The sequence below is a fragment of the Aspergillus terreus genome, genomic scaffold, assembly GCF_000149615.1.
Source record: "Aspergillus terreus NIH2624 scaffold_6 genomic scaffold, whole genome shotgun sequence".
NCBI lineage: Eukaryota > Fungi > Ascomycota > Eurotiomycetes > Eurotiales > Aspergillaceae > Aspergillus > Aspergillus terreus.
The window spans coordinates 22,040-45,166 of NT_165929.1; the positions used below are offsets into that span (position 1 = coordinate 22,040).

The following is a 23,127-nucleotide window of genomic DNA, read 5'->3' on the forward strand; positions in this document are numbered from 1 at the left end:
GGACATAAACAGACCAAGATTCTCAAACGCAGCCAGACCCTTGGTCCCCCGGGCAATCCGACAGACGCAGGGCTTCCCTCTCCGTCCTCTACCGAGGAGTCGTTGGCCCGTGATCACCTGTACGATGAATATGGGCTTCACGCTCCTCCAAAGACCACGTTCTTTGAATCTGCCAGCGATCTTCTGTTGCCACCACTTCCCCCCACGGAATTTATTACGGATCCGGGCTCAAGACCTCGGACGATATTCCATGATCGGGTTTACCATCCTGATGATGTGCCAATGCCGTTACCTCCGAAACGGCGAACCATCAATTTTGGCCAAACGCCGACGAAGCCGTCAGATGTGCCGCCGGCTTCACCAGATAGAGAGTCGACTCACTCCCATCTAAGCGGTCATGAGAATGAGAGCGGGTTGAAGATCGAGGAGAAGATAGCGAGAGCGTACCATCGCGATTTGTCCTGGCGCAAAGTCCTTGTTCGATTGGAGCCCGACGCACATAACAACATTATAGTCAGGCGAATGTTCACGAACGCCTACGGGTGGCCCGTGGTACAGCATCTTGTCGACACACACTTTGGACCTGATGCGGTCCACGATGATCTCCCCGGGAACACTACGGAAGGGTTCAAGTCACTCGTTATCAATACGGGTGACAATGTTGAACACGAGCACGAGCATTCAGGTAGTCCTTGAGCAATTTAGAACAAGGCGGATTGGTATATAATGTCAGGGAAATACCGTGAAGTCTCCACTAGTCCAAGCTGGACTTCAAGAGCCTGCTTCGAGTTTGGTTATTGCTCGACTTGTCCTCAACGGTGGATCTACGATGCCTATGAGGCTGGCCTTTCAGATGTATATGTACATATAAGACATTCATGTTCAATAATTTTAGACTAGTCTATAATTCCTTGACCAGACCCCCTTTAATATTCCAACCGTCCTTGAACATATCCCCAGAATTCTTCGATGATTTCCTTCTGGCCGGCATTGCCTGGGGATGCTCTAACTGCAAGATACACCCTTCCATCCACGGCGGGCTCCCAACCTCCTGGGTTACCATCGACGATGACACCACCAGCCTCGGTCAGGATCACCCAGCCAGCACACACATCCCAGGCCCAGCAGCCTCCCTCCCAGTACAGGTCAAGGGTACCTTCCGCAACGCCGCAAAGGTTGAGCGCCGCAGAGCCGAGGCTGCGCATCGAACGGACCATGGCCCCGCCGCTCTCTTTATCCTGGCCGAGTTTCTCGAACGTCCGCACCTTTGTTTCCCAGTTCCGGCCCTTCCTATCCGAGCCCCATTCGATACTGACCAGGGCATTCTGTAGCCCGCTCAACGGCTCGATATCGCTGCCTTTCAGTGGGAGGCGTTGTGTGCGGTTCCGAAAGGCGCCTTGGCCACGGATGGCGGAATACAGTGTGCCGCTGGAGGGGTTGAACACGACACCCACGACTGGGGTGCGTTTGATGGCGAAACCGAGAGAGATGCAGGCGTGGGGAAATGCGTGCACGAAATTGACGGTGCCGTCGATCGGATCAATGATGAAGGTTGGGTCGTCGGTCAGCGGGCGAGATGGGTCGTAGCTCTCTTCTCCGTGGAACCTGTGCGCATGGTGAGTATATTGCATACGGACTGCGCGAGGCGAAGAAGGGGGTCCGTCGGACGTACTGATACGTTGGATATTTCTCTTTCAATGCGCTCGAGACCATTTCTTCAACAGCCCGGTCATACTCGGTGACGAGGTCCGCGCCTAAATTACAAGTATCAGTAACAGTGCTCGTGTTTACTGAGAAGATCACTTACTGTTCTTCTTGGACCCTGTCGCTCCGGTGGTGGGGAGGGCGCCGTTGATGATGTCTCCGGCCTTGTACGCGATTTCAATCAGAGTGTCGTGGATCTCGTTCAGATTGGGCGAGTAGCCGCCCTGGTTCAGCAATCCTGTCGCCATATCTGAAGGTGCCAATCTTGCTTCGTTGCGTGGGAATGTAAGTTGCTGAACGGAAAACTGAGCATACTCCGTACCGTTGACCCCGCGCCGGTGACGTTGGAGAACAACGGAACCCCACCTTACATAAAAAAAAAGATTGTCGGAAAAAAAGTGTCCCAGCACCAACATTCGGAATACCCTCATCATATCGAGCTCCTCCTCCAGACAGGCGATTTTACGCTCATACGCTCCTTTACAAACCCTTTGGCTCGGTTCACGCTCGCTATCGCACCGCAACCATGCCCACCGAACTGGAAGAGGTGAGACAACCGTCTATCGTGCGCAAGTCGCATGGATACTGACCAGTCTGTGTGCTCTATAGCTGGTCGAGTTCCTCCACCATGGAAACACCCAGATCAGACAAATCGGTAACATCGCTCTCAGCGCGCTTCAAAGTCCCAGTCGCCTGACATATCCCAGCATGCGAAAACCTGGTCGGATTCTCAACGGCCCAGCCCGAACTCTTCAAGCGACATCAACTATTGCCCGTGCGAGACTTGAAGCTATTGGCACGAGACTACACAGTCAGTACCAGGACCTCACCGGACTCAAGCGCGCCATCCAGTCGCTGACGAACTTGCCATTGCGGTGGTTTTGTGTAGCCAATTGCGAAGAATGCCCTCACAATGCTCATCAATCTGTCGGCCGATGAGGAGGTGCTGGCGAATCTCGCGGAGGATGACGCTTTCGTTGAAACCCTTCTCATAAAACTGACGGTACGTGTCAGAGGAGCAAGTATGATATCGGTACGAAGGCTGACTGATGTGTCGCCATGATAGAACGTCAAGGAACCCAATGCAGACGATGTCGCGATGCTGCTGGCCAACATGGTCAAGTCGGACAACATGACCCGGATCCTGAACTTGAAACGGAGAATCCCCGAGGCCGTGTCGACCTCCGCGAACGCCATTGACCAACTGATGGACTGTTTCGTGAAAGGCGCCGAAGGCGGCCTCAACAAACACGCCAACTACGACTATCTCTCCTACATTTTCGCCGACATCTCCAAGTCTGAAGAAGGCCGGGCGTACTTCACGACGAGGCAGGAGTACGACGGGGTCGTCCCGGTGACGAAGCTCACTGTCTTCACCGAGCACAAGAGCGATATCCGTCGGAGGGGCGTTGCGTCAACTATCAAGAACGTCGCGTTTGATGTCCCGTTCCATCCTACTCTCTTCTCCGAGGACGATGCAAACCTTCTCCCGTATATATTGCTTCCCATCATGGGCCCGGAGGAGTTTGATGTGGAGGAGACCATGGATATGCTGCCCGATCTCCAAATGCTGCCTCCGGACAAGAAGAGAGATAGCGATCACAACATCATTGTAACACATCTTGAAACGTTGCTCTTGCTGACGACGACACGGGAAGGTCGCGACAAAATGAGAGCCGTGAAAGTCTACCCGATCGTTCGAGAATGCCATCTCCATGTGGATAGTGAAGAGGTTCGCGAAGCGTGCGATCGGCTGGTTCAAGTCTTGATGCGTGACGAGGAGGGCGAGGGAAAGCCCATGCCTCAGCTGGAAGGTGTCCCCAGTGAACAGCAAGCGCAAGATGATGACCAGAAGGTTGTGGAGCTGTTCTAGGGGGTTTGTCTTGTTGTTTAGACTTTGGATATGCAACGGAAGACGTCTCCGTGCTTATACATACGAAACATTGCTCAATCTAGCCATAATAGAAGGAAAGACTACTGTCCATGTAAATGTGTTCCTTTGGTTAATTAGCTAAGGTTCGCCATGTGTATAAATGGCTTTATCCTTTAGTGATACATGGGCTTGAAGAGAAACGATCGATCACACGATCAAATCCAACAACTTTTTGGGTTAAAAAAGAAAGAGAAGCAGAAGAAGAGTGAAAGTGACTGGAGGAACCAAATTATCTAGGCCGTCCTAAGAAGTGAGCTTGGGTTCAATTGCTGAAACATGAATCAGGCATGGACGAAAGGAAGCACAGTCCTCAAAAATTGTAGCGTTTTCTCCTCGTTGCGTGACTTAGCCTTAGAAGCCCTCATGGATCAGTAGACAAATGTAATTGTCCCAGGCCTTGCGACAAGCCACAATCTTGGTCTATCTCTGAGCCTCCAACCGGGGTGTCGGTGGTAGGCTCAGGTGCAAGTTCTGTTGCTTTGCCATCGTCATCACGATTCTCAGGGAGTCGCTGCACATTGGGGCTTCTCTCCTGGGCCTCAGCAAGAAAGTCCTCTCCTATACTTCCACCATCATTGCGCCACTCCCAACCAGCTCCGGGAATCTCCTGGATCCGATTGATGATCCTTTGCGCACGTTGAAACTCGGCTCTTATCTTTTTGACGCCGTTTAGAGTCACGGTCCTCCCAACGTTATGATGATGCTCAAAAGGATCCTCAACTCCCAAGAGAAACCTCAGTCGATGTCCGCTTTCATCGGTTTGGGCCGCTGTCCATCCCTTTTCGTCCTTGGACAGAAGCCCTCCGAGCGTGCGGATTGAGATGACATCGCGGACCCAGTCGAAGCCGCCTCGGGGCGCGTATGTACCGCGGCTCCCGTAGTATGCAAAGAAACCGCGCAGTAACTCTCCAATGGATTGCTGGTTGACGTATCTGGGATCAATCCAAGCCTTCCCTTTCAGCTTTGCCTCGTTACTGAAGAAACCCAGACCATGTTGGTTGATAGACGTGGTGTCCCTGCGCTCTGACGAATGATACATCAGCTGGAGGTTAGGAACTAAGGGCGGGTATACAATGTTCATGAGATAATGTATGACCATCAAGATATAGCCGTATGAGCACAGAGTTCCATGGTAAGGGGTATTGATCTTGCGAGCCTTGGCCCACATCTTAACGAAAATGCCCACCGCACGCACTCTTTCGTCACAGAGTGCGTAGCTGCGGAGCAATTCAGTATTATACAGCGCCAGATGCCCGGAGAAGTTGATGTCGCATTGCATGGCTCCAGGAATTGCAAGGTCGTGGTCTGAAGCGAACTGAGCGGGGGAATGTGGACCTGAGTATGGGTCTTGATCGACTGCTGAGTTCGCACATCCCAGACTTGGGTCTTCTTTTTGGATCTTGCTTTTTAGCGAGTGCAGGAGTTGTGTGGTGACCCCACATATCTTGATGATTGGAACCCTCGCTTTGGTTATCAGACTTGAGTGGAACCCTGCAAGCTCGAATGCGTCTTGCAATATGCGCGGGCATTCCGCCTCTAGTTTCGCAATAGTCGGATCCATATGCATGCTGAACAGGAGGTCAAGATCTGCTCCGGGGAGTGAGAACCCATTGCGCGAGCTACCAAAGCACTGAAGACTAACAGCTTCGTCGGGAATTTCAAGGCCGTGATCCCTCGCGTGCTGTTTGACGGCTTCCCGCGAAATCCTTGCCAATAGAGCTTGCAGTGTCTTCTTGTCCTTCGACCTGTCATCAAGAGGCCCATGTAGTGGAATTCGCGCAGCCAAACAATCCATGTAGTTTGTCTGGATTTGTTTCCGTCGAGCAGGATTAGACTGCTGGTTTCCAAACCGCGTCTTGGGGGCATGTGTGTATGAGTACCCTGGACCCGCTGGGCCTCGTAGGTTCCTGTGTGGTTCTATTTGCAGTGATGGGTGAGCTGCGCGCGCCATGGGCTCTGTGACTGGGACATGCATGTTGTGGTGTGCGTGAGACGACCCTGTCGCAGAGTTCGCTTTCCCAGTTGGGCCTGACTGATAGGATACTCTTGGGGCCTCTAAAAGACCATTGACTCTGCGATTATGACTTTCAGTCATTATTCGGTGCTGGGTGAGTAATACAGACGTCGTAGAGTCCAGGCTACCAGGTGTGAGGGATGGTAGACCAGGTTCTGTTTGCTCGTTGGCCATGGGAACAGGCGCATGGCTCCATGTCTTGGATGGACCGGAATAGCCTGGTTGGTACCCCATAATGGCTATCTCGGGGAAGCTGATCAGGATATGTTGGAAGAACTGAGCCAGCGCTAGTGAGGGAGGCTATATTGGAGGGAAACTTGCTCTCACTTCTGTGAAAGGGTTGAAGAAAGATGGAACCCTGGATGTGGGAAATTATATATCTAGGCATATTTCTTCTCACTCGAAACAGGAAAGCAGGAGGGGACAAAAAACACCACCAAACATCCGAAAAAGCAATACACAAGCCACAATGCACCTAGTAAACCTTCCAACATTAATATCAGCTAGATAATGCATTGACATTCTGTTGTCGACCTCAATTGTAGCGAACGTCGTGAGTGGTGAAGAGGATGCTGAGTCAGCAATGCCACCCGACGAGCCCTCAACTTGTTACATCAGATGTTCAACCCCAAATAAAGCAACACCAACTCTTTCTTCCTCTCATCTCACTCTCTCTGTCTCCGAACCTACCATCGTACCATCACCATCATCCCAATACAAACTTCTGCTTGATGAAATTGGCTCCTTTCCACCCCTAACCCCCACTGCCGGTCGCAACTCTCACGGGGTTGAACGGAGAAGACCATGACCACTCCTTCGAACGATCCGGCCTCGCGCACCCCTACGGCTCCAAATGGAGCTCCTCCCATGAGAATTCGCCGCCCTCGAGCAGCGGACCCCCTTGTCCGTCCGAAACGAAAGCCCGTCGCGAGACCGCCGGGTTCTACGGCGCCTGGAACCGCCTCGGTCGCCAAACCCGCCCCGTCGCGCCCGGTGGCGCCTCCAACATCTCGACCCGAACGAGGTATCTTGCCCCCATCCGAGAACAAATTTGGCGCGAACGGGTTCAGTGGTCCCTTGCTATCGGAAACGTACGTGGACTATCCGCTGGTGACTACGAAACGAGCTCTGCGCGAAGGCCTCAAACATCACATCGCACGATTCGCGTCAAAGAAGAATGTCGACCCTCGCGATGAATCCCAGTTTACTAGACCCGTCCGGCTACAACGTCGTGATCCCCGCGCGCGACCCCACGAGATGAATGCCGAGAGGGGCCAGGGCAAATCATCCTTTGAATCCAACCACCAGCTGGACGAAGCCGAGCGCGAGGAGTTGGAGGCAAGAAAGGCAGCGCGGGAGAAAGAGCGTGAAGAGAACCTAGCTCAAATAGCTCCCGCCATGGGACAGACTCAGAAACGATCCAACGCGCCCAAACAGAAAACCCAGCAAGTCTCCAAGACCGAAATGACGCCGGAAGAGATCGCCAGGACCCGCATCAAATACGAAGAAGCCTTGCCATGGCACTTGGAAGATTTCGACAACAAGAATATCTGGGTTGGGAACTACGAAGCGGCTTTGTCAGAGACACACGCAGTCTTTGTCCTCGAGAACACAGGGAAGATGAGGATGATTCCGGTCGAGAAGTGGTATAGGTTCAACGCCAAGAACCAGTTCAAAGCGCTCACCATCGAAGAGGCCGAGAAGTTCATGGCGAAAAGAGTCAAGGATCCTAGGTGGTTCATGGAAAAGCAGCAAGAAATGGCCCAGCGGAAAGAATTGGAGCAGTTCGCCAAGCAGCGGAAGGTGTACGCTGGGAAGCAGGGCACCCCCGCGGCCGACGGGCTGGAAGCTGATGAAATGGACTTTGAGGAAGATAGGTTTGCTGACGATGAAGAACATGACGATCTGTTCAACGACGACGAAGAAACCAAGGCCGCCGAGAAGAGAATCAAGCAAGACCAGCTGAAGGCCAATGTCTTTGATTTGAAAGACGAAAAGGAGTACGAGGAGGAAGAGTTAAGAGAGAAGAAGGAAAAGGAGGCCCGCCGAGTACTTGGAAAAAGTGTACGGAAAGCGCTGAAAAGGAGAGAGAAGAACTACGACTACAGTAGCGGCTCCGATGCTAACCCTTACACGGACGAAGAGGTATTTTGCGCTGGCCAATTCTCAGTCAACATTGCTAATCTTCATCTAGAGCACCGACGAGAGCGAAGCTGAGAGGCTTCGCGAGGAGGAAAGAAAGGCCGAAGAAGAGAAGAAACAAAAGGAGTCGGCATCTTCTTCGAAGGGCAACATCACGCCTTCCGGCCGGGCAAAGCATACCGACGCTCTGAAGAAAGGCACTACCGCCGTATCTCGGAAGCGATTGGGCTCTCCGAATGCTTCGGATGCTAGTGGCACCGACACTTCGCGGAAACGCAAGAGTAAACATATTTCGTCCCAGCCGGCGACTCAGCCGAGCTCCCGTCCCATGTCCCCTGCAGCAGGACCATCCGCTCCCGTAAGTATTAGCCTCATGGGCTGGCTGATCGCCATTCTTAGGTACGATGTTGACTAAACATAGGCTGGCAAGAAACGTGTGCGCAACCTACCCGCTGGTGCCGGCTCTGATGTGGACGGAGGCGCAGGGTCTGGCGCAGAGATGAGCGAAAGTGGCAAGGCAAAGAAGCTGAAGCTGAACCCTCCAGGGGTCTCCCGTAGCGGAACGCCACAGGGCTCTAGGGCCGGCAGCCCAACCCCCTTGGCTAGCAGGAGTTTCTCGGGAAGCCGTGCCAGTAGCCCGGAGTCGATGAGAGGTCCGTTCAATTCCAGCAACAAGGACGAAATTCGTAATACTAACAATCGTACAGGCCAGACTCGTGTCTCTACCCCGGGAGACGAAGACTTCCCTACCCCTGCCGAGATTCATGCTGCCATTCCTCAATCTGGAATTGGAAGTAGTGATCTGCTCAAGATTTTCCATTCTCGCATTGGCAAATCTAAAGAGAACCATCGCCGATTCATTGCCATCGTTAAAGACGTCGGGGTTTATGGAAAGGAGGATCGGTTGCTGAGACCAGGTGTGTTGAAGGACAGTTGATCAAATATAGCATGATCTCGCGGTGATTACAGGTGACGCAGTGTAACTATAATCAGAAGTACAATTTCCAATCATCTCGATATATTATGGTAGTTTAAACACACATGTTACGTTACTACGTGGCCTGCCATGTGCTACAAGCTTTCGTAGGAAATAACAGACTGCAGTCCATCTTTGCTAGCTATGTTAATCCTATTTGCGACTACTGATCAGGGGCCAAGATGAAAATGAAATCTTGTCATTAAAATCCTTCTAAACATATATTCTGCAGGTATAACATATCCCATCAACACATTAACAAAGAAATACAACAGGATCGATCAGAAGAACATCTAACACCACTAGCGTTGATAGAAAGCCGCTGAACAACAGAAAGCCATGATAGAAGCGCAACCACAGACTTTTGCAGTTTAAGCAGTCGCACCAGTACTGCGGGAGACGCTCTCGGTACCCTCCTCGTACTTATCCCAGTTCGCCAGGATATGGGCAATGCGGGGAGAGTTCGTGAGTCTGTACACATCTTCGAAGTACTCCTTCGTGATCTCGAATGGACGAGCGGTGACGTTGGGAATGTACTTGCCGACCAACTTGCTGGGATCAATGGTGGTCTTGTTGATCTTCTTCAGCAAGAAGGAACGGAAGGGCTTCACGCCAGAACGCAGGAAAGTACTGTGGAAAGGCACGTCAATTCCTCGGAGAGGAATGGTGGCGAAGCCTCGCTCAAGCACAATAGGCTTGGGCTTCGATTCGGTCTGCTTGACACACTCCTGGATGATCTTGACAAGGTGGGCCTTGACATCCTCCAGAGACATGCTCTGCATGAGAGCGGGAATGTCGATGTTCTGTGCCTTGAGGTAGTTCAGCAAGTTGGTGAGGCAGTCAAGTGCGCGAAGCTGGACGGAGAGGTTAGCTGAATGTCCTATACTGTCATGGAAAGAGAATTGAAACTTACATCACCAGCAGCGACGTATTGCATGTTCGCAACGTTGTAGTTGACAATTTCCAAGAGCCAACCAGTCTGTTCCGAGATGTTCTCGACAACATACTGCAGACCTTGTTCGTTGAAGGTCTTGGAAATGCGGCTGGGGTTCACAGCGCACATGGAGTAGTTGGAGCGACCCTGCTCGTCACGCTCCACAGCAACCTGCATAGTTAAACCACGGTAGAAGACAACGGAGACCAAGCTCTCGATAGGCATCACGTCGGCGAGAGCAGCAAGGGCGGAGTATTCACCAAGGGAATGACCGGCGAAGCTGCTGTCCCTTTGGACAAGGCCCTTGGAGCGCATGTCTTCAAAGGAGGCCTTCTCCATGAGGGTCAGGGCAGGCTGCGTGAACTGGGTAGCAGACAGGAGACCAGAGGGAGAGCGGTAGGTGTAAGAGCTCGTGCTCTCATCGATCTCCTTGAAGATCTTCTCAGACTTGATGGTTCCATCGGCATTCACAGTCTCGAAAGTCATGGACATGTAGTTCTGACGGATGGCCTTTCCGCGGGGACCGCCAAAGTAGACAGTCAGTTCCTTGGGGTTGTTCTTCACGATGTCAATGATCGAGAGACCGTAGTTCTCGATGAAGTGGCGGTCGGCCCGATCCCAGACTTCGCGCGCAACAGGGCTGTTGTTGTACAGCTCCATTCCCATACCCTGCTCCTGAGAACCCTGTCCAGTGAACACGTAAGAAGTCGCGGGCTGCTCGACTTCGGCTTCACCAAGGAGCACCTTGTCTTCAGTATCCTGGTTGCTGGCTTCGACCTTGATGATCTTGCGACCCGCAATCATACCGACGTGCTGCAACTTGACAGTGATCATGTCATTAGGGAGAACCATGCCCACGAGCGAAACATGGAAGCCACGCACGCGACCAATGTTGTTTTCAGCCGCCCAGGTCTCGACGTAGCTGCGAACAGCAGCGCTGCTGTACATGCCGTGGGTGATGGTTCCCGGCAGGTTGGCATAGCTGGAGAAGACACGCGAGACGTGGATGGGGTTGTAGTCGCCGGAGACGCGGGCATATGTCTCATTAGATGCAGGGGCGCGGAGAGTCAAGGGCGTCTTTCCGCTGAGCGGGATGGGGTTCTCGAAGTAAACCGGCTGTTCAATGGAGGTACCGTTGCGCTCCAGATAGTCGATCACGGGATTGCCGTGGGAAGCGCCAGCCTCGTAGTCGACGGAGGCAACCTGGATGACCTCCTTGGTAGGAAGTTCAAGAAGGACCTGGCCGACAGTTTGAACGTGGCTGAAAACAGACTTGTTCTTGAACCGGATCAGACTCTGAAGGCGGAAAGTCAAGGTCTGGCCCAAGAGTTCAACTTCGGGCTCGTCCATGCGGAACCACTCCTTCGACCGCAGGATCGCCACATCACGGCTCGAGGTGAGGTGAACTTGCATGGGGACCTCGTCCTTCCGCTGGAAGGTATTCTCGAAGTCGACATAGGCACCCCGGTACAGGAACTGACTCGTCACATGCATGATGGGCTTGCCATCCCGGCGAATGGTGCCGCAGACCTCGACCATCTTACCGGATTCCTGGTTGATGACGGCGTTGATCTGAGCGGTAGTGTCCAGAACATCACCGACCTTCAGGGGCTGGGCTCCAGGGACCATCTTGAATCCGTTGGACAGATGAACCAGCTTAAGCAAGTCTCCGTCGATCGTACGCGGGAAGATGGGCTTGGTGATAGCCTTCCATCCAGCAACAATGGCGAAGTCCATGGGAGCAAAGACCTCCTTGCCAGGACGGTCGACGAAAGCCTCGCCCGTGTTGCCGACCGCGTGAACGAAGTCGGCAACAGCCTGGGAGGTGATCGTTTCACGACCGCCGTCGAAGGTGGCGGTGGTCGGGGTGTCGAAGGGGACATCCTTGTTGCCGAACCAAATGCGGTAGTAGAACTCCTTGATGCGATCATTGCGGCTGTCCATCACTTCCCGGATAGGGGCGTATCCCGCCTCAGGATGGTAGGTAAACAGGAAGGTGAGGGGAACAACGCCACCTTCAGCGGTTCTGCCCTCGAACAGAGTGATGCCGATCTGATTGTTCTCGTGCATCTTCACCTCGACAGTCTTCACAAGCTTTCCAGACTGGTAGGGCTCCCGGACGCTGATGATGGTCTTGGAGGGGTCGTTGGGGTTGACAACCTCGACATACATGCCCGGGGTCGGAGCAACAATGCGCTTCATCGGATTCGTCTGGAAACGATGGCCTTGCACATACACATCCGCCATGAAGATGGCGTGTCTCCAGGAGTAGGACGTGCCAGCAAGGAGATGCAGCCAGCGGTTGAGGTCAGGGAGGTTGGCGGAAGGAGTGGAGGACAGGCGGTAGCTGATCTTGTTGCCATCCTCGGAAATGGTAAGTCCGTCAACATCGGGCTCCTCGACAGCCTCAGTGAGATGACCACCGAAGTATTCAATGATGGGAACGCGCGATTCATCGCCATTGTACACATCCTTGATGAGGCTCTTGATATGACCCTGATGGATACCGTTCAGAATATCGTAGACAGGCTCATCAATGACGTTGGAGAACTTGGCAGCCATCGGGCCTTGCAAAATACAAGTTCTGCCAACGTCCTGGCCGACTACTGCCTCGAGATCTTCGCTCTGCCAGAGAGAGTCCTTCTTGAACCAGTACTCAAAGTTCTCATCCAGAGAGGGAACGAAGGGAACTGGCTTCTGTCCGCGGCGCTGACAGAGCAGGAGGAAGTGCTGGACATCCTGCGCGTTGATCAACTGAGTCGCGGCTTCAGGGTAGGCAGCCAGGATGTTATCGATGGCAGGGTAAGGCGTATCCAGTTCCGAGTAGTTCTGTAGCAGAGACGGACGGGCTTCACCGGCAGTGAAACGCTCCTCGACACGACGAATGAAGTCACCGGTCAACTTCTTCAGGGAATCGTCGATCCAGCGAGATTCATGCTTCACGTACATGAGATCCACCATGCGGTGCACGACCTCAGTGTAAGTCATGTCCTCAAGGTCGACCGTCTCGCCGGCGGCATTGCGGCCGAACCAGACCTTCTGGAAATCGTCATTCAGCTTCTTGATGATGTAGTCACGCTGCTTCTTTAGCTCGGGTACACGCTTGGCCTTGTCAAGCTTGAAGATCTTCTGGTCCATCTCATGCCAGAAAAGCACACCTCGGGTGGCCAATTTGTGGATGGGCTCGCCCATTTCCGAAAGCACGGTGACCACACCGCCGGCGGCGCCCTTATAGGTCTTCTCCCAGTCCTGGTCGTCCAGACCCGGTGCATCAGCGATGGCCTTCTTGGCGTTCTTGGACGTGTGGGCTTCCTTGGCAATCATCATGCGACTTCCGAACAGACAGCCATCGAAAGGCATGGGAGGGTAGCCGAAACGAGAGGACCAAGTTCCCGACAGATACGGGTAGGTGTCCTCCGAGCCACCAAAGCCACTACCGGCGACGAGAACGATGTTGTCATAGCGGCGAATGCGGCTGTACATCTGGAGAATAGGCTGGTGGAAGTCTTCAAACGAGTGATGGCCACCACCACGGCCACCAGTCCATTGCAGGATGACGGGGAACTTAGGGTTGGCCTTCGCAATGTTGATGACCTGCTGAATGGCATCCACGGAACCCGGCTTGAAGGCGATGTGCTTGATGCCCAGGGTCTCAATGTACTCGTTCGCGACCTCAATGGACGGAACACCGGCGCCGATCGTCAGACCCTCAATCGGGACGCCATCGGCCCGCAGCTTGCCGATCAGCGGGATCTGCCAGGCCATCGCACGGGGGTTGACGTAGATCAGATTAACGGTAATTCCACGCCCAGGCGGGATCTGCTTTTCAATCTTGGTGATGGCCTCGGTCATCGTCTTGGCGTTGTAATAACCACCACCCGCCAGTTCGATGTGGAAGCCGGCGTTCATGGTTGCGGCGACAAAGTCCCAAGGAACGGTGGTGGGAGTCATACCGGCAACCATGACGGGAGGGATACCCAAAAGGCGGCTCATCTTGGTGTCGACGAAAGTCTGACCAGTCGCGTTCTTCACCAGACGGGGGCCGAACTCCTTCACCCAATCGATGGCGTACTTCACAGCGTGCTCATCACGGTCAAACAGCTCCGGCTTGTAGCCCACCTCAGCATTGGTACCATCCATGGCACCCGCGAGGACAACTCGAACACCCGTACCGTCCTTGTTGCGGTTCGTCAGAACACCCAAGCCGGAGATACCACCGGGACCAAAGTCCAGGATATGCGTGGCGCTGGGGAAGACGGTCGCCTGCTCCCAGTTGACAGCATCATGGGTGATCATGCGCACCAGGGCCGGGACAATGTTCGCATCGCCCATGGCTCTCAGATCTTCACCGGACTGAGTGCCATACACGGGAATCACAAGGGACTTGCCGGCGATTTCGACATCCTCCAGATCCTCCAGAATGCGATCATAGGCGGAGTACAGGTACTGGCTGTGGAAGGGGGCGGTGATGGGGAGGAAACGGTTGACGAAGCGAACTTTGCGCTGGGTGTAAGGAACGCGGTTCTGGTCCAAGCCGGTCGGGGCCTTGACCTTGCGCAGACGCAGGTTGAGACCGTACAGGGAGAGGGGAGGACCCGTGACAACGAAGTTCCGCGCACTGTTGACCAGGGAAATGGCAATGTGACGGTCCTCCGGGAGATGCTGATTCGTCATGTCGATGTGCTCCTGAACCGCGGCACGGGGGAGATCCCGAATGGACAACATGGGGGTCGGGGTGCCTTCGCCATTTTCAATGGAGTCCTGCAGCACCGAGGGGGCAATGGAGGTCCGGGGATAGGCTTGCTGACTGCGGAGACCAATCCAGAAGAGCATGGTCAGGGCGTTCTTGGCGGCCTTGTGGAAGCTCTCCCAGCTGGTGGCGGAGGCGATCGCGGCGGCCGTGACGACACCCTGAGAGTGACCCGTCGTTCCATTAAAGCGGGACAGAATGTCACCGGGTTCTTTGCCCAGCACCTTGCAGGTGACGACGAAGTGGGCGAGTTGCACCAACCCAATCAAGGGCAAACTCACGGGAGCGGAGACGAGGTAGTCCGTGTCCGGCTGGGAGTCGCGGTCGTGGAGCCACTGGATGATGTCCAGACCCTTGGGGTAAAGCTTGTTGGCCTCGGGCTCGCGAGAGAGGGAGAGCAGCAGCTCCGCGGAGGAAGTGATCAGGTCTTCCACGAAGGACGGGTAGGTGGTGTAGACCTCACGCAGTTCATCAAAGTATTCTTCAATGTTCCCCTGACCGCCGAAGACGGAGTAGATGCTGGCCTTCTCGTCGGCTGCGGCGCGGAACAGAGCCGAGTCGTAGGGCTTGGTGGGCCGTCCGGCGGCGGCACGACCGGCATAGTAGGCCTGGACGACAAGAACCTTTTTCGAGGTGATGCCGGGCAGGCTGGCAGCGACGGCATGAACATCATTCCCACGCATGAAGGCGCGTTCGAACTCGTTCAAGGCCAGCTTCAAGACCTCCAGATAAGTGCCCTGCGCATCATCCTCACCTTCTTCCACCTCATGAGCGACATGGCCGATGTAGCGAGCGACCAGCTCGGCGACGGACGACGGTTCCTCATCTTGAGCCAGCTCATCTGTTGGTTGGGGGAGGGAGGCGGTGAAAGTGTCCTTCAGTTGCGATGCATGGAAATGGATGGAGGTCGGGACGAGGAAGGAGAATTCCAGGGAGCCGTGCGAGAGAATCAGAGGGCGTAAGGATTGAGAGGAGCGAGGGGTATTAATGCCCGTCTGAGGGGCGGTCGATGTGCCGTACATCGTGTGGAAGTTTTCCAACGGGAGGAAAGGAATAAAAGTAATGACTGTGGAGGATGATTAGCCATTGAACGATCGATCTTATAATGCGAGGGAGATCATGAGGATTGTTTGGCATCGCGGTGTCCAACAGTCTCGTTTTGAAGAGAATTTTTTTTTGGGGCCGACGTACCTATTTGCTAGGAGCCGTTCTAGATTAAGTGTGGCTCACAAGAAAAGATTCAGCTGGTCCACCACCCCGCTGAAAATTGAAGCAGAAGAGAGAAACAAAAAGATAAGGGGAGGAAATATGATTACAGCATGAATGGAAGAGACAATGGGTCGTGAGCGGAGGAGAGGGATGGGAGGTGTAGGTGGGGGGGAGGATGGCGGAGAGGAGAGAGAAAGGAAGAATCAATTGACACTCCAGACGCAGGAGGAATTGATCTAGAAGAAAGAGGGGGGAAGACGACCGAGAAGAAGAATCCCAAACCCACGAGCGACGAGGAGAGGAAAAGAGAGAAAAAGAGAGAGATAGCAGCGGCCGTGACTATCCAGATGGATGAAGCAGAGCCAACCGGCCGGGCGGAGAAGAAAAGCGGCCGATGGTTGAATGGGCCGCATCCCGATCGGGTAAGGTGGGCTCCCCAAAGGTCCAAAACGGTTGGGCGTTAGTCAGCCATCTGGCCGGCAAGCCGAAACTAAATGCTGATGATCGCTGGATTTACGATTAGTTAGAAGGTCTAGTCGTACAGCTAGTATCAGTAGTATTCTGATTATGGCATGATGCTTGAGTTATCTGTACCTATACGGGGTTGTGCATAAAGGTTGATGGCTGGAGTAGACGGGCAGACAATATTGATTAGTATTCCCCAGCACAGTCATCCGTGGTTATCAGTGGACCGAAATTTGCAGGACGACTGTATGAATTTTCTGAGTAGTAGTAGATCTAGACCTGGTGACTGCCAGTCTCTTCAATTGTACTTATGGATGAGAATATTGTATTCAATGGACTTTTGTATATCATCCTAAGATAGTAATTACTATAGTGACTACTATAGCAGAGTACTACCATAGCTACCTCTACTACTAGGTAGTATTCTCGTACCTGGTAAGCAGGTAAGCTCAACTGATCCGATGGATCCTTCGGCCGATGCAGCCAACAGAAGGTCCCCGCCGGTCCACCCCAACACTCACCAAATTCCCATCCGTCAATCCCCAATCGCCCTCCTTCGCCTTCATTCTCTCTCATCCATTCTCTTTCTTGCGCAAATCAATTTCCCTCCATTATTCTCCCCCAGCTGTGGTCCCAACCTGGGGTGAGTTTCTTCCTTTTTTCCGCGCTTTTTCCAGAGGTACGTACCGTATCCGGTTTCTTATACTGTCACCGAACCCACCCGCCGAAAAAAAAAGGTTGGAGACCTTCCCTCCTATCTTTTTTCCTCTCCTCTCCCTCTCCCTCTCTCTCCAATTTCTCCCTCCCCCAAGGCGGTCATCACAAACAGACGCCTGGTCGTTTGGTGATTTCTTTCTCAGAGACCTTTGAATACTAATCCTCATGATTGACTAGGTCTTCTGTTCTATATCCTTTTCTTCTGTTACTTCTTTAATCACTTGTTCTTCCCCTCCTCCTCCCTCCCGCCTCATCGACCCGCCATTCTCCCATCCATCCTCTCAATTGAACCGAATCTGTCATTGGGTCGAATCTTGAAGTGATCTTTTGCTGGTCGCTATCCTCTCTCTCTTCTTCTCGCCTCTCCGATATCCCCTTCCTCCAACATGCGTCCCGAAATCGAGCAGGAGCTCGCCCACACCCTGCTGGTCGAGCTTCTCGCCTACCAATTCGCCTCTCCCGTGAGATGGATTGAAACGCAAGATGTCATCCTTGCAGAGAAGCGCACCGAGCGCATTGTCGAAATCGGTCCCGCAGATACCCTGGGCGGAATGGCGAGACGGACGCTCGCCTCCAAATACGAAGCATATGATGCCGCCACCTCCGTACAACGTCAGATCCTTTGCTATAACAAAGATGCGAAAGAAATCTACTACGACGTGGACCCGGTTGAAGAAGAGCCGGAACCCTCAGCCGCCCCCGCCGCCGGTACGCCCGCCCCGGCTGCTCCCGCTGCTGCTGCGGCTCCCGCTGCCGCTGCTGCGCCCGCTCCTCCCAGTGCCGGTCCCGCCGCCGCGGTGGAAGACGCTCCGGTCAGCGCTGTCGATGTCCTCCGTACTCTCGTCGCACAGAAGCTCAAGAAGGGCCTGTCGGACGTTCCCTTGAACAAAGCCATTAAAGATTTGGTTGGTGGTATGTATCAAAGCCCCCCTCCGCTGGAATTGCGCGCGCTTACGCCTCTGGTCGTTGAACAGGTAAATCGACTCTGCAAAATGAAATCCTGGGTGATCTGGGCAAGGAATTCGGCTCGACCCCGGAGAAGCCGGAAGACACTCCGCTGGATGAGCTGGGTGCCGCCATGCAGGCGACCTTCAATGGGCAGTTGGGTAAACAGTCGTCGTCTCTAATCGCGCGTCTGGTGTCCTCCAAGATGCCCGGTGGCTTCAACATTACCGCCGTACGCAAATACCTGGAGACGCGGTGGGGTCTGCAATCGGGCCGTCAGGACGGCGTGCTCCTGCTCGCATTGACCATGGAGCCTGCGTCTCGAATTGGCTCGGAGCCCGATGCTAAGGCCTACCTCGACGACGTTGCCAACAAGTATGCTGCCAATGCAGGAATCAATCTGTCTGCTCCCACCGCCGCCGGAGACGCGGGCGGCAGTGGTGGCGGCATGCTGATGGACCCCGCGGCCATCGACGCCCTGACCAAGGACCAGAGGGCCCTGTTCAAGCAGCAACTCGAGCTTATTGCCCGTTACTTGAAGATGGACCTCCGGGAGGGTCAGAAGGCGTTCATTACCTCCCAAGAGACCCAGCGTGCGCTCCAGGCCCAGTTGGACCTGTGGCAAGCCGAGCATGGCGATTTCTACGCGTCCGGAATTGAGCCTGCCTTTGACCCACTGAAAGCCCGTGTGTACGATTCCTCATGGAACTGGGCTCGTCAGGATGCGTTGAGCATGTACTATGATATTATCTTCGGCCGCCTGAAGGTGGTAGACCGTGAGATCGTCAGCCAGTGCATCCGCATTATGAACCGCTCCAACCCGCTCCTCCTCGAATTTATGCAGTACCACATCGACAACTGTCCCACCGAACGCGGTGAAACGTATCAGCTCGCCAAGGAACTGGGCCAACAGCTCATCGAAAACTGCCGCGAGGTACTCGGCGTGGCTCCCGTGTACAAGGATGTCGCTGTTCCCACCGGCCCTCAGACCACCGTCGACGCTCGGGGAAGCATCGGTTACAAGGAGGTGCCCCGCGCCAGTGCCCGCAAGCTGGAGCACTACGTCAAGCAGATGGCCGAGGGTGGCCCGATCTCCGAGTATAGCAACCGCGCCAAGGTGCAAAACGACCTTCGCAGCGTGTACAAGATGATCAAGAGACAGCACCGCCTGTCCAAGTCTTCTCAACTGCAGTTTAACGCTCTTTACAAGGAGGTCATCCGCGCCCTGAGCATGAACGAGAACCAGATCATGCCGCAGGAGAACGGCAACGGCAAGAAGTCAGGTCGCAATGCTGTTCGTCGCAATGGCAGCCCTCGTGTGGGCAAGGTGGAGACCATCCCTTTCCTGCATCTCAAGAAGAAGGCGGAGCATGGTTGGGAGTACAACAAGAAGCTGACTGGAGTCTATCTGGACGTTCTGGAGTCCGCCGCCCGGTCCGGCCTGACCTTCCAGGGCAAGAATGTTCTGATGACCGGCGCTGGTGCTGGGTCCATTGGTGCCGAAGTTCTTCAGGGTCTGGTCAGCGGTGGTGCCAAGGTGGTGGTCACGACCAGCCGTTACTCGCGTGAAGTGACCGAATACTACCAGGCCATGTATGCTCGCTACGGTGGTCGCGGCTCTCAGCTTGTCGTGGTTCCCTTCAACCAGGGCAGCCAGCAGGATGTGCAAGCCCTGGTGGACTACATCTATGATACCAAGAAGGGTCTGGGCTGGGATCTGGACTTTGTCGTGCCGTTCGCTGCGATCCCGGAGAATGGTCGCGAGATTGACTCGATCGATTCCAAGTCCGAGCTGGCCCATCGCATCATGCTGACCAACCTTCTGCGTCTCTTGGGCTCGATCAAGTCTCAGAAGCAGAGCCATGGCTTTGAGACCCGGCCGGCCCAGGTCATCCTTCCCCTGTCTCCCAACCACGGCACCTTCGGCAACGACGGTCTCTACTCCGAGTCGAAGCTTGCCTTGGAGACTCTCTTCAACCGCTGGTACTCGGAGAGCTGGAGCAACTACCTCACCATCTGCGGTGCCGTCATTGGCTGGACTCGTGGAACTGGCTTGATGAGCGGTAACAACATGGTTGCGGAAGGTGTCGAGAAACTCGGTGTCCGTACCTTCTCGCAGCAGGAGATGGCGTTCAACTTGCTCGGCCTGATGGCTCCTCAGATCGTTAACCTCTGCCAGCTCGACCCCGTCTGGGCCGATCTCAATGGTGGTCTTCAGTTCATCCCTGACCTTAAGGGCCTCATGACTAAGCTCCGGACCGACATCATGGAAACTAGCGACGTTCGCCAGGCTGTGATCAAGGAGACTGCCATCGAGAACAAGATTGTCAACGGTGAGGCCAGCGAATTCCTCTACAAGCGTGTTGTGGCCGAGCCCCGCGCGAATATCAAGTTCGAGTTCCCCAAGCTGCCCGACTGGGAGGAAGACATTAAGCCTCTCAACGAGAGTCTCAAGGGAATGGTCAACTTGGACAAGGTGGTCGTTGTTACTGGGTTCGCGGAAGTCGGTCCTTGGGGTAACTCGAGAACTCGCTGGGAGATGGAAGCGTACGGCAAGTTCTCCCTCGAGGGCTGTGTCGAGATGGCGTGGATCATGGGTCTTATCAAGCACCACAATGGTCCCCTGAAAGGAAAGGCTTACTCTGGCTGGGTTGACGCCAAGACCGGAGAGCCTGTCGACGACAAGGATGTCAAGCCCAAGTACGAAAAGTACATCCTGGAGCACTCTGGTATCCGTCTGATCGAGCCTGAGCTGTTCAAGGGCTACGACCCCAAGAAGAAACAGCTGCTTCAGGAGATCGTCATTCAGGAGGATCTTGATCCCTTCGAGGCCTCCAAGGAAACCGCCGAGGAGTTCAAGCGGGAACACGGCGAGAAGGTCGAGATCTTTGAGCTGCCTGAGTCCGGTGAATACACGGTTCGCCTGAAGAAGGGTGCTACTCTCCTTATCCCCAAGGCCCTCCAGTTCGACCGTCTCGTTGCTGGCCAGGTTCCCACCGGCTGGGACGCCAAGCGCTATGGTATCCCTGACGACATCATTGAGCAGGTCGACCCTGTCACTCTGTTTGTTCTTGTCTGTACTGCGGAATCCATGCTCTCGGCCGGTATCACCGATCCTTATGAGTTCTACAAGTACGTCCACTTGTCCGAGGTCGGTAACTGCATTGGTTCCGGTATTGGAGGTACCCATGCCTTGCGGGGTATGTACAAGGACCGCTATCTCGACAAGCCGCTGCAGAAGGACATCTTGCAAGAGTCCTTCATCAACACAATGAGTGCTTGGGTCAACATGTTGCTGCTGTCTTCTACCGGTCCCATCAAGACCCCTGTGGGAGCTTGTGCCACAGCCGTGGAGTCCGTCGACATTGGTTATGAGACTATTGTTGAGGGCAAGGCTCGTGTCTGCTTCGTCGGTGGATTCGACGACTTCCAAGAGGAAGGTTCATACGAGTTCGCCAACATGAAGGCCACCAGCAATGCCGAGGACGAATTCGCCCATGGACGTACTCCTCAGGAAATGTCCCGGCCCACCACCACCACCCGTGCTGGATTCATGGAGTCCCAGGGTTGTGGTATGCAGCTGATCATGAGCGCCCAGCTTGCCTTGGACATGGGTGTTCCTATTCACGGTATCATTGCATTGACCACCACCGCTACTGACAAGATTGGCCGCTCTGTCCCTGCCCCCGGTCAAGGTGTCCTCACCACTGCCCGTGAGAACCCCGGCAAGTTCCCCTCTCCCTTGTTGGACATCAAGTACCGTCGCCGCCAGCTTGAGCTGCGTAAGAAGCAGATTAAGGAGTGGCAGGAGTCCGAGCTGTTGTATCTCCAGGAGGAGGCGGATGCCATGAAGGCCCAAGACGAGTCTTTGAACGTGTCCGAGTACCTCCAGGAGCGCGCTCAGCACATCGAGCGCGAGGCTATCCGACAGGAGAAGGACGCTCAGTTCAGCCTCGGCAACAACTTCTGGAAGCAGGACTCTCGCATTGCTCCTCTGCGTGGCGCCCTCGCTACTTGGGGTCTTACTGTGGATGATATTGGTGTCGCTTCTTTCCACGGTACCTCGACTGTGGCCAATGACAAGAACGAGTCGGATGTCATCTGCCAGCAGATGAAGCACCTGGGCCGCAAGAAGGGCAACGCTCTTCTGGGTATCTTCCAGAAGTACCTCACCGGTCACCCCAAGGGTGCGGCTGGTGCCTGGATGTTCAACGGCTGTCTGCAGGTCCTGGAGTCCGGCCTGGTTCCTGGTAACCGGAATGCGGACAACGTGGACAAGGTCATGGAGAAGTTCGATTACATTGTCTACCCCAGCCGCAGCATCCAAACCGACGGTATCAACGCCTTCTCGGTCACTTCCTTCGGTTTCGGTCAGAAGGGTGCTCAGGTCATTGGTGTCCACCCCAAGTATCTGTATGCCGCTCTGGACCATGCTCAGTTCCAGACCTACAAGGCCAAGGTTGAAGCCCGCCAGAAGAAGGCCTACCGGTTCTTCCACAACGGCCTGATCAACAACAGCATCTTCGTTGCCAAGAACAAGGCTCCGTACGAGGATGAGCAGCAGAGCAAGGTCTTCCTCAACCCCGATTACCGCGTCGCTGTCGACAAGAAGACCTCCGAGCTCAAGTTCCCTTCGGTTCCCCCCAAGGTCGCCGACAAGGGTGTTGATAGCACCGCGAAGGTAGTCGAGTCTCTTGCCAAGGCCAATGCTGCCGAGAACTCGAAGGTTGGCGTCGATGTGGAGAACATTGACGCTGTGAACATTCAGAACGAGACTTTCCTCGAACGCAACTTCACGGCGGGTGAGCAGGAGTACTGCCTCAAGGCGGCTTCTCCCCAGTCCTCGTTTGCCGGTCGATGGAGCGCGAAGGAAGCGGTCTTCAAGTCGCTTGGTGTCAGCAGCCAAGGCGCCGGTGCTCCTTTGAAGGACATCGAGATCGTGAATGGCCCCACCGGGGCGCCCGAAGTCAACGTAAGTTCGTCCACTGCAATGTGCGTGTCAACCTCACTAACACGTCGTATAGCTCCACGGTGCAGCAGCAGAGGCCGCTAAGAAGGCTGGCGTGAAACAGATCAGTGTGAGCATTAGCCATAGTGATTCCCAGGCTGTTGCGGTGGCGGTTTCCCAGTTTTAATGTCTTGATGAGAGATGTGGATTAGAGGTTCATGTGCATTCAGTGTAGATACATATTTGTGTGGTTATGCTATTCCCTTGATGTTTCTAGATAGTTCTAATGCTGAGTGAGTTACACCTTCCTACATCTAGCCTTAGAAGTGGTCATGTAGTTGCTAAATATCTATGCTTACATGTACATTTATACTAAAAAGAAATGCCTGG

At 54.3% G+C, this 23,127-nt stretch overlaps 6 protein-coding genes across 6 annotated transcripts; 3 read left to right on the forward strand and 3 right to left on the reverse strand.

The window, feature by feature from the left end:
• Window positions 1-926: 926 nt before the first annotated feature.
• Window positions 927-1,952, reverse strand: ATEG_04254 (inositol monophosphatase family protein; the record flags this gene model as incomplete). The annotated part of the gene is made up of 3 exons (XM_001213432.1): window positions 927-1,605; window positions 1,673-1,754; window positions 1,808-1,952. The coding sequence occupies 3 exons, from the start codon at window positions 1,950-1,952 to the stop codon at window positions 927-929; spliced, it is 906 nt and encodes a 301-aa protein (XP_001213432.1).
• A 665-nt stretch (window positions 1,953-2,617) lies between these two features.
• On the forward strand, window positions 2,618-3,577 carry ATEG_04255 (protein HGH1; the record flags this gene model as incomplete). The annotated part of the gene is made up of 2 exons (XM_001213433.1): window positions 2,618-2,707; window positions 2,771-3,577. The coding sequence occupies 2 exons, from the start codon at window positions 2,618-2,620 to the stop codon at window positions 3,575-3,577; spliced, it is 897 nt and encodes a 298-aa protein (XP_001213433.1).
• A 560-nt stretch (window positions 3,578-4,137) lies between these two features.
• Window positions 4,138-5,885, reverse strand: ATEG_04256 (uncharacterized protein; the record flags this gene model as incomplete). The annotated part of the gene is made up of 2 exons (XM_001213434.1): window positions 4,138-4,169; window positions 4,274-5,885. 2 exons carry the CDS (start codon window positions 5,883-5,885, stop codon window positions 4,138-4,140), a joined length of 1,644 nt encoding a protein of 547 aa, XP_001213434.1.
• Window positions 5,886-6,455: 570 nt separating this feature from the next.
• ATEG_04257 (transcription factor IIF subunit TFG1) lies at window positions 6,456-8,591 on the forward strand (the record flags this gene model as incomplete). The annotated part of the gene is made up of 4 exons (XM_001213435.1): window positions 6,456-7,796; window positions 7,846-8,151; window positions 8,215-8,446; window positions 8,506-8,591. 4 exons carry the CDS (start codon window positions 6,456-6,458, stop codon window positions 8,589-8,591), a joined length of 1,965 nt encoding a protein of 654 aa, XP_001213435.1.
• A 549-nt stretch (window positions 8,592-9,140) lies between these two features.
• Window positions 9,141-15,475, reverse strand: ATEG_04258 (tetrafunctional fatty acid synthase subunit FAS1; the record flags this gene model as incomplete). Its single annotated transcript, XM_001213436.1, has 2 exons — window positions 9,141-9,623; window positions 9,683-15,475. The coding sequence occupies 2 exons, from the start codon at window positions 15,473-15,475 to the stop codon at window positions 9,141-9,143; spliced, it is 6,276 nt and encodes a 2,091-aa protein (XP_001213436.1).
• A 1,755-nt stretch (window positions 15,476-17,230) lies between these two features.
• Window positions 17,231-22,924, forward strand: ATEG_04259 (trifunctional fatty acid synthase subunit FAS2; the record flags this gene model as incomplete). The annotated part of the gene is made up of 3 exons (XM_001213437.1): window positions 17,231-17,756; window positions 17,819-22,761; window positions 22,814-22,924. 3 exons carry the CDS (start codon window positions 17,231-17,233, stop codon window positions 22,922-22,924), a joined length of 5,580 nt encoding a protein of 1,859 aa, XP_001213437.1.
• Window positions 22,925-23,127: the final 203 nt, after the last annotated feature.